At 42.5% G+C, this 9,802-nt stretch overlaps 2 protein-coding genes across 2 annotated transcripts; both read right to left on the bottom strand.

Annotated features, from left to right (window-relative positions):
• Positions 1 to 2,645: 2,645 nt before the first annotated feature.
• Positions 2,646 to 4,137, bottom strand: LOC135613653 (MYB-like transcription factor EOBI). Its single transcript, XM_065110683.1, has 3 exons — positions 3,784 to 4,137; positions 3,581 to 3,710; positions 2,646 to 3,094 (listed from the first exon to the last, which is right to left on the bottom strand). The coding sequence occupies exons 1-3, from the start codon at positions 3,944 to 3,946 to the stop codon at positions 2,800 to 2,802; spliced, it is 588 nt and encodes a 195-aa protein (XP_064966755.1). The 5' UTR covers positions 3,947 to 4,137; the 3' UTR covers positions 2,646 to 2,799.
• Positions 4,138 to 5,656: 1,519 nt separating this feature from the next.
• Positions 5,657 to 8,089, bottom strand: LOC135615493 (galactinol synthase 1-like). The gene is made up of 4 exons (XM_065114068.1): positions 7,729 to 8,089; positions 7,252 to 7,572; positions 6,338 to 6,472; positions 5,657 to 6,226 (listed from the first exon to the last, which is right to left on the bottom strand). The coding sequence occupies exons 1-4, from the start codon at positions 8,035 to 8,037 to the stop codon at positions 6,008 to 6,010; spliced, it is 984 nt and encodes a 327-aa protein (XP_064970140.1). The 5' UTR covers positions 8,038 to 8,089; the 3' UTR covers positions 5,657 to 6,007.
• Between the last annotated feature and the right edge of the window lie 1,713 nt (positions 8,090 to 9,802).

Here is a 9,802-nt window from a genome sequence, read left to right as displayed (position 1 = left end):
GAAGAATTGCTCTCAAACAGCGATCAATGATGTCAATTCTAAGATGAACTAAATATATATCGCCTGACACTTTCATTGCTCTCCACCAACCATTTCAATAACTCGCCGGTGTGGCACAGCAGCCAAATGAAGGGGTTGACCGGAGGCGTGGAAGCCAAGCGGCATCCCATGAAGCTGAGTGGGTGTTAAACGATATAAGGTCCCGAAGCATACGCAGAGCGTCCCTTTGGTTGAATTGAGTTCAAACTGACCCAAATCCAAGCCAAACTCACTCAGGATCCAACCTAATTGGAGTCAAAACCTGGTTTATGACAGTGCTTGGAGTTTTCAGATCTATGCACGAAGATCAACGGTTGTGTTGTGATCATCCATGCTGATTTGAATGGCCCAATCTCCCATCATCTTAGCAATCTCATGATATCTTTCTTCCATGGCTGCAGTTTGTGTTGCATTTCTGCAACTATTTTATTACTTCGTTTGAAGAAGATGTAAAATACAAGATTTGTTAGGGAAGAATTCTTCTTTCTTGTTCTTCTTTTGCTCCACCGTCTGGTTTATCCAAAAGAATATTTAGAGAGAGAATTTTGAGGAGAGTGTTCTGTTCTAGCATCCTTCACTTTGTGCACTTTCTTAAGAACTAAATAGAGGATTTGTACTGGTGGTGTTGAATAACCTGAACATGATTGCCTTCTGTTACTTCCCTATTGAGCTTTCAGTTTAGCATGTCAAACCAGCATCCCTGCTCTGCATGAATTGGGATCAAAGACAAAACTTTCATGTTTTGTTTAGGTAAGGTCTTTTTGATTTAGTCTGGAGTTATATCAGTCGATTCATAGCAAATCAGAGTTAGACTATCAGGGTAGTGACATCAACAAGAAATGATGAGTAAAGCTGTCAAATCAGGAGAAATAGATGAGTAAATCCATGAGCCTGTGCTGGTGTTACAGGATTGGCTAGCTGCATGGTCCTTCTGAACGACATGGCCTTGATGTATGATTGATGCTGGTGCAGATGTTGCATCTCCAATAACAATGAGTTAAGATAAGGACAATTCTGAAGATTGTACTTCAAGATGTTAAACATGTGAGTCGGCATCTATCACTCATGTGATCAAATAGAGAGAGAGAGAGAGAGAGAGAGAGAGATTTATGGAAGTACCTGTTTCCATTTGCTCACAGTACATGTACTGTTCTTGCTTGAATGGATATATGAAGCTATTAGGGTTCAATCTTCTCTTGCTTCTTATCTCAAATGTTTTACGACATCAGGCAATGCTCATATTTAATATTGCAGTCTTCTTCGTAGTTGTGTGTCTAATGCACATAGCACAGCTGTGCCTTCTCAAAGAGAAGCTGTGATTCAAACAGAGAGGTGAATCACGTATCCCAAGCAAGCTTTTAAACACTGCTGTAAAAGGCCAGTCTTTCTTGTAGACTCGAACAACCAAGCCAAACCAACCACAGGCTTTGAAGCACATGCAAGATAAGGAAGAGTTCACAGCCACGAATCATCATCCCCTGTTGCTTCTCTTTCCAAGTCAAGTCCTAGTACTCTCATTCCTCGCTTGTGGTCTCATCTTCTTCCAACTCATTCCAGTGATGGAGACCTTTGCTATCCAAGAAAGCCAAACGTGACTCAAAGCACGTCACCCCCATCTCACACACCTCACTTTCAGACAACATAGGGCAGGTATAGACGCCATCAAGTGAGGCCACCCCTTCCCAAGGCAGTAACTTCACATGGCCACCTTGGTGAAGCCATCGGCACATCCAAGGAAAGAGATGCCCAACGCTTCCTGAAGTAACCAAATAGAGCATGTGCCAACCTCGGCCCTTTGACGGCGCCATCTGCCTCAGAACCCATGGCCAGGAACTCCCCGGCCATGGCTCCTGTTCTCCACGGGGATCAAATTCCTGGCTCGCGGCCATTGACGTCGCTGTTAGGAGCTGCGGACCACTCGTACTTCTGTCCTCTGCGTGCACGTGGTCGATTAGGTCGGTCGGCGCCATCGTCTTCCAGCACCTAAGAATTAGGCCCATGTACGAACACTTGATGCCCATCGATGCTCGAAGTGCATACCTGGAATGTCTTGTGATGGTAATATCTCACGGTTTCGCAGTCTATGGCAACGATTCAAGCCGATGTCTAAAACGAACAAATAGATAAGGAAGAAGTGTCTGAGTTGCTCTGCTTCCATCTTTTTTTACTCTGTATGTCACTCCTCATTGAGCTGCTCTGCTTTCAACTCCAGTTCTCTCTCTTCTCGATACAGGAAACATGATTTACGCCGACAGGACTGCGATGCCTGGCGACAGTACTTAACGTATGCAAAATAATTGCTGAGGCAATCGTGTGGTTTTGCGGCGAGTATGACACCAGCAAGAGTGAACATATGGCATTAGAATCTGCACGTTGCACTTGTCTGGGGAGCCTCAGCTCAGGGAAAACAAATAAGAAGCTAATCAGATGAAATGTTTGCGATCAAATTCCATTCCAATCAAGTACAGAAACACACACACACACACACACACTTCTCTCTCCTGCTTCGCTTCAGATGTTCACGAATTAGTACACAGTTTGGCAGCTTGAAATGAAACAATCCGTAAGAGAAAACATCCATGAAGATTATCTCAAAATAAATTAAGTTTAATCATTTGTGCTTTGTACAACAACGAACAATAACTTTGCAGCAGTATTACCAATCAGAATCATGCTACAAACAAGCTCTTCCATCGTTCATATACATATCTCTCGTCCATAACATCGCATGATTTATTTCATATAATCATCATCGGGTGATTACATCGACCACAACTCCTCGAACGTCCAGAAGTTGTCATCAAAATCAATGAAGAATTGAGGTTCGATGCCATCAGTGTTCATGATAGTCGGCTCATCAAGGAGACTTGGCTGAACTATCCCAGCATCGGCAATATGTGTTTGGCTAGTGCTGCTATTAGCTTCATCAATAAGAATGGCATTCTGGAACTGAGGCGAGTCACTCTGTTTCACTCTCTTCTGTATTCTGGTCCTCCAGTAGTTCTTGATCTCGTTGTCTGTCCTCCCGGGCATTTGTCTCGCAATTTTGGACCACCTTATTGGAGAAAACAACGGCATAATTAGCTAGGGCTGTACAAATAAATGGAATTTATAATATATTGCTACAACAATCAATAAACTACATGCATGTATCTGTCGGTTCTTATTCTTGGACTCGTCAGTGATGCTGACAGATTACAGCTAGTATGACATTACTCTGTTTCTTCTTGCCATTGTAATGATTAGCTGCCATATCATGTTTGCCATGAAGTAAGGCATGAATTGCCACACAAAGAAACAAGCGGCATCTGAAACTTACAGTAGCGTTTGCACATTCCTCTGCAAAAACAGAGAGGAAGAGAAACTAGACTTTGCTGATTTCTGTGCGTGTGACTCCATGCACGTGCTCACTTGTGGCTGAGCATCCTGGCCACAAGTATGTGTTTTCCATGCGTGTCGTGCTGACCTTCAAGACCACTAACCTTGCGAACATGCAAGAAAACATGGGCGTCCCCATGGAATCTTAACGCTGTTGGCTCACCTGTTTCCCCACCTTGCCTGGAGCTCCATGATCAGGAGCTGCTCCTGCGCCGTGATGTTACCGCGCCGCAAGTCCGGCCGCAGGTAGTTGAGCCAGCGAAGCCGGCAGCTCTTCCCCGTGCGCTTCAGTCCTTCTCAACGAGCACCAAGAAGCAGTGAGAGGCAGAGGAATGGAAGAACGGCGACCGTAGACACACGACGTACCTGCAGAACGCGCGAGGCTGTTCCAGACGCCCTCGCCATGGTTGCCTATGTAGTTGACGAGGATGAGGTCCTCCTCCATGGTCCACGGCCCTTTCCTGACATCAGCTTCTTCGCCGCTGTTCACGCTCTTGTTACTCATGTTGGTGTTACCTTTCCCGTCCATGGAAGAGGAGGGAAGAGGAGAGATAAAAGAAAGGGGAACGACGCAGGGAGTGTAACAGTAGATACGGGGATGGGAATGGTGAAGGAGGTGGTTGCAAGGCTTTATAGAGATGATAACATGATTGTTTACACCAAAGACACTACTGCCCCATTTATAGAGAGATTACCAGTTCACTGCACGAGCAGTCGAAGCATGTCACCCGTCTCACTCTCTCTCTCTCTCTAGGTTGAGTGTCGAAGGAGATGAAGCAAACTTTACAGTACGCACACGTGTCTGTCGCACGCGGGTGAAGGAATCTTCCGAACCAGACCTGGTATTGGGTCCCACGGTGAAAACAGATAATATGATTAGTGCACCATGTGCGCAATAGAACCTCTCGCGGAAACTTCCCCTATCGTCATTATAACAGCCGATACAATAAAGATAACATATGTTGTACATAACATGGATTATAAAGGAGGTTTCCTCACCGTTATATATCGCGTGACATCGAGGAAACCATCGAGACTTGCCGCTCCTGCCGCCATCGGCTTCGGTCGCCTCGATCTCATCTTCCATCCGACCCCGCTCACCCCCACCGGCACACATCGGAATCTGGTCGGCCTTATCCTCCTCGGCCTCTTTAGAAGGTTCAGTTCTGACTTTTCCCTTGTCGTATCTAACTCATTTACATTCGATTTCTTGGAAGGAAGAGTAGTTCTGATACCCTATCTCCAACTCCTTCGATCTTGTCGTCATGGTTGAGAAGGGGTTTTGACAATTGGTATCATTGTCGAAACGACAGTTTGTTCTTTTCCGGCCGAAATTTAGCAGCACCCTGCGGTTGCAATCGAGTTGCCCAAACCCATCACTTGGTCAGGGAAGATAAGGTGTTAGCAACTGCGGACATGACCATCTTGGTCGGGCTAAGCTTTGGCCCATCAAGGCGAGTCCGTTCTGCTTCTTGAACCTTTGCAAAGGCTTAGGTCACATTTGAGAAGTATATCTGGTGATTAGGGGGCAATGAGCAAATTACGGGAATGGTTTAGGCTTCGATTAGGAGTTACTGTTGTTTGGAAGTGTTTTCATGTTGATCGATTTATATGACATATGCATATATGAAACCATCAAAAAATGCAAGAACCTTAGTTGCTCATAGAACAATGTGCTTCAATGACAGTGCCAGTAATGTGTTTGTAGGATCTGAAATTGACACACTGATATTTCAGCATCCTATCAAAAGGATGTTGGAGAATTAAAGATTTAAATCATGCAATCAATGTTGTAGTAAGATCGACATTTAAATATAAGTTAGAAATCGAGTCTAACGAAGCAAACTTTGCTCTGCCATGAGGATGCGTGGCCCCTTTGTGAAGATTGTTCCCCCTTGATTCGTCCTATCGTACAACCCCGATATTTGTGGTGCCTGAACTAATCGGTGCTTTTCATTTTTGAACTATTTAACTTGGAACAAATGCCAGTCCATGAAGTAGCTTCAAGTAAAAAACCGAGGCTAGAGTTTTATAGCATTTATCGATAGCATTTGAAACAGAGTTCCTTATTTTTCACTATTCACATGTTTCTTCATTCAAAATCAATGAAAAGGTTTCCTTTCCTTCCATAATGACGGTAACAGAGGTGGTTCTTTTGAATGTTCTTGTTTAAGTGTAATGCTTGGCATTCTTATAAACTAGAACGTTTTTTATTCCAACAGAAAAGAAGCTCATCAAGTATGGGAACTGAACCAATTAGTTATCTTCTATATAAAGAGAAGCTTACAATATATATATATATATATATGGATCTAGAAACATAGAGCAACGCATTTTGTCACCTTACGAGCTTTAACTTTTACTACTTTGCTGGTGCATAGATATGCCTACACTCAGAAACGGACAATGGGAAAATAAGTGGTTAAGGCTGCTATAGATTTTATAATCAAGGGATAAAACTACAGGGAACCTCATGATCAAGAGGATGCTATGGTTAGCTACTGATAGGTGTTGAAAGGTGGAGTGTTTATAGAATCATATCATATTCTTTATATCTTTCATAGTTGCTCTTGTTTCCCTCCCCTTATTCTTAGGCAGCAGAGGGTGCAGAGATGTAGTTGATATTGTTTTCTGACATGGCCACCATTATCGAAGAAGGGAAGCAGGTCTCTCCTTCTGGGACTGCATCCTCTGCAGCAAAGTCAAGAGACTTATCATTGTAAATACCCCACCATTTTGCTACTAACATCTTAATATCCTCCCTGTCCATGTTAGCTTCCTTTCCAGTGTACCTCCAAGGCTTGGAACCCTATATCACCATCATTGGAAAGCAACAGCAGGTCGATAAATACAATATTAATTTGTGGAACGTTGGATTATGATGCTGGTACTTGTGATAAGTGACTAATGTAGCACTTACCGCGGCACAATAGTGGACCACCTTGACTTTTTCAAGCTCAACATTTTCAGGGTGTCGCCATAGCATGGCTAGAACCAGATTGTAGATGAGCGGAATTGGCTTGTAGATTTTCTCGAAATACATGTTCAGGAAGTCCTACAAAAATGAGGTCAGAAATAGAGTGAAAAATACATGGTTCTTAATATTTTCCAATAGACTAAATCGAATTCCAGTTATCCTCATATTTGTCAGATAAGAAAAACCGTCGATGCCAACCCTACGCAAGGAAACCACCGATGTCATTGTCATAATTGTCACATTCCCTAGCTTCATAATCTCTATAAACACCATTAGCTGTAAGGAATATTTGCACCAGTCGGAAGAGATAAGGCAGGATGTAGAGAATATATGGTCAATTTTTATGCCACATGTAGTTGTTGAATAAGAAAATATGTATAGTTTTGTTGACTTAACGGTACTTCCCTATGTCCAAGGTTAGAAAGACTCCTATCTCTTTAGGGACTGGAGCAAGATGCTGGTTATAGGATAATGATTGTGGATCTTACATAATGAAAGCATGTGTTAACCTGTTTCCAGATTTGCATGGTTCATAATTTTGTTACCTACCTGGAGTGGGTTAATTTTGTGATATCTCAGGTGTTTACCTAGAAGTAGAAATTAATTAAGTAGAATAACTAAATGAACTGTGTTTTTGTTCTAATCGTTGTTACCGTTGGACTATCAGATTGTTTCATTTGCATGTCTAGTTCTTGATCTTTCAAGTTTCAACTCAAAGTTCTGTTTGCGAGAATGTTCTTCTAATCTGGTCCACTAACTTATCTCCTTATCTTACTAGATTTTTTTAGTTATGTAAGTAATCCTGTTCTATATTTTGTATCTAACTCCAAAAAACTTAACCCAGTTGGAGGACTCACCTGCTCCGCAAAGGGAGTTGGAGGTGTTGTCATAAGAGTCTCAAGAAGGCCATCGTAAGTTGGTCGAGCTGGTTCAGATACAAACATCCCTGCATTGAAGTACAACGGAGGAGGGGATCCCATCTCAGCAGGCCATGCCACCTTGTCTGGACACTGCTGGCAATAGCCAATTGAGTACTGTCGAGAGTGGCTCCATGTCTTCTCGCAGAAGCAGTCCATCACTGCATAGAAGTAGCCATCGGGCATGTCGAACAGGTGATCGATGTTGTCATACACTTGGATATCTGCATCTAAATATATTATCTTGCTGTACTCCACAAACTGCAATTAGCAGCAACCAAGGAGTCATCATCATTAATTAGACATCATTTGCGTAACTTTCTGTAGGGTTCAGCTTCCTCCGTATAGATACCCGAAGAGAAAGGGAAAAAGGAACATGAATGACAACCTAAAGAAGCATCGTTTCGGCTCACTTACATTCCAAATCCGCAGCTTGGAGTAGTTGATGACATAATAAGCCATGGCAAACTGCACTTGGTTCTCAGGCGGGTAAACGGGTTCGATCTCCCGAACAGTGCAGCCCTGGGCTTGAAGCAATCGGCGGTGAGCCTCGGGCACATCGGGCAGCACCGCCACCACCAAAGGGTAAGCACTCTTCACCTTTCTCAGGCCTTTTGCCAGCCCTACCACTCCCTTCACATAGTCGCCGTCCCCTGCCAGGAATGTTACGAAAGCTCTCTTCTTCACTTGGCCTCCAAGCGATTCTGCAGGAGCACCGGAGGCCATGGAAACAGAGACTATGGAAGGTTTGTATGTTCCTCTCTTCTGATTATGGATAGCATGCCACCTTAAATAGATCAATTGAATCTATTAAGCCCTTTATTATCTTTATTTCTCTTGTACTTATTTAAGAGGATCGTAGCAGATGACTTCCCGTTTGTTGACAATTAGTGTTTCGTTGGCAACTGGAATGAACGGCTGTCGATCATTCAGAATGTGGTGGTTCTGCAGAGTGGAACGACTTGTGGTCAATCATGTTTTGTGGTAGAGGTGGAATTCGAGTTTTTCTGTGAAGCAGACTTGGAAGAAAGTTCCAGCAATTCTAGGAATTAACACGGTGCATTTCTGTGCTCTCTTATTTCTTTCTTTCAATTTTGTACTGCAAGTTCATCCCTGTCAAGTAACAGCACCAGAAGAAGGCCCAGCGACCACGGAACCCTTGGAATTTCTATCCGTTCCGGAGGAAAGGCCACCGCGCCTCGGCCTCGTGGCAGAAGCACGATCGCGACGCTGTGGTCCATCCCAAGTGCTCGACTGTTCCAATGGTAGGGAGAGGTGGCGCGGGCCGGTGCTTCTCTGTGATTGGTGATCCCCAAGGCAGACTCAAACCCAGGCGGTGAATTTGGAATCTTTTCTAGTCCGATCTGAGGAATATTATTTTCGGAAGGCAATTTTTGCCCAATGATTTGTTCCCCTTAATTTTCTTCTCTGCTTATGCAATTTAAACATTCATATGATTTGTTTGTGTTTTATATCTTTCTGAATCCAGAAAAAATGATTAACAATATCTGACCTAACCTCAAATCAATTCGAGTTGGATCCAAATATAAGTTAATAGTTTGATGAAAATTATCTATACTTGACTATGAAATATTGAAAGAAAAAGTTACGTCATAAGAACCACATTCTTGAATTCGTGTCATATATTGCAATCGTAGTTTCTTTTTTCCTAATGTCAACTATCGTTTGTATGTGTAGATGTATTCTCTAGTCTCGTTCATTTATGATAAAAGTTGATAGAAAGTATGTCATTTATAATAAATGTCACATGATTTCTAGAGTGAAAGGGGAAAGAAAAATTGTTGGAGGCAATTGTAGATTGTCATGTAGAATATTTTATAAAATATTTTATCTATTTATAATTAGATATAAAAGTTTATTTCTAACATAATAATAAAAAAGGTGGGCTTTCGTTTTTTAACTATTCTTATCCACACTTATACACATCAGGTTATTAACTTAGTTATTGAAGGGATTGGGTTGGAAAATATCTTTTGACCTCAGTTTTCGTATAGGTGACACATTGGGAACTTGGCATTTTTACCTCGGAGGTATCTTTGATAACCTTATGCATATGAGTTATGACCACGTTGAGTTGACCAAGATGTTAATGATTTCTTCCCTCATCATTTTGGTGCTAGAAGGAGGTTTCGATGTTATATGAATGCTCATTCGTCGACCTTCTCAATAAACACTCGAGGGAAGAGACTTTACCCTCAACTCATAGTTCTTTCACTTAAAAGAAGTAGCAATCACCCTTTCTGCATATAGATGCATCTACCTCAGCACAAACATTGATGTGGTATTGGCATCTATTCAATGATTTAGGCCTCTTACCCCCTGAGGATGATCCCGAGCCATATTCTCATCCTTGTCGATGTGTTCTTGAATCTCATCTAATAAGTGCAAATCCTAACGGGCATGATACAGATCATCATTCCACTTTTGCCCTAGTTACCCCAACAAGGTATACCACCAACTCAATCACGAT

This window comes from Musa acuminata, chromosome BXJ2-6 (genome assembly GCF_036884655.1).
Source record: "Musa acuminata AAA Group cultivar baxijiao chromosome BXJ2-6, Cavendish_Baxijiao_AAA, whole genome shotgun sequence".
NCBI classification, from domain to species: Eukaryota; Viridiplantae; Streptophyta; class Magnoliopsida; order Zingiberales; family Musaceae; genus Musa; species Musa acuminata.
The sequence above is the reverse complement of the archived record's forward strand: the minus strand, read 5'-3'. Positions and strand labels throughout refer to the sequence as shown.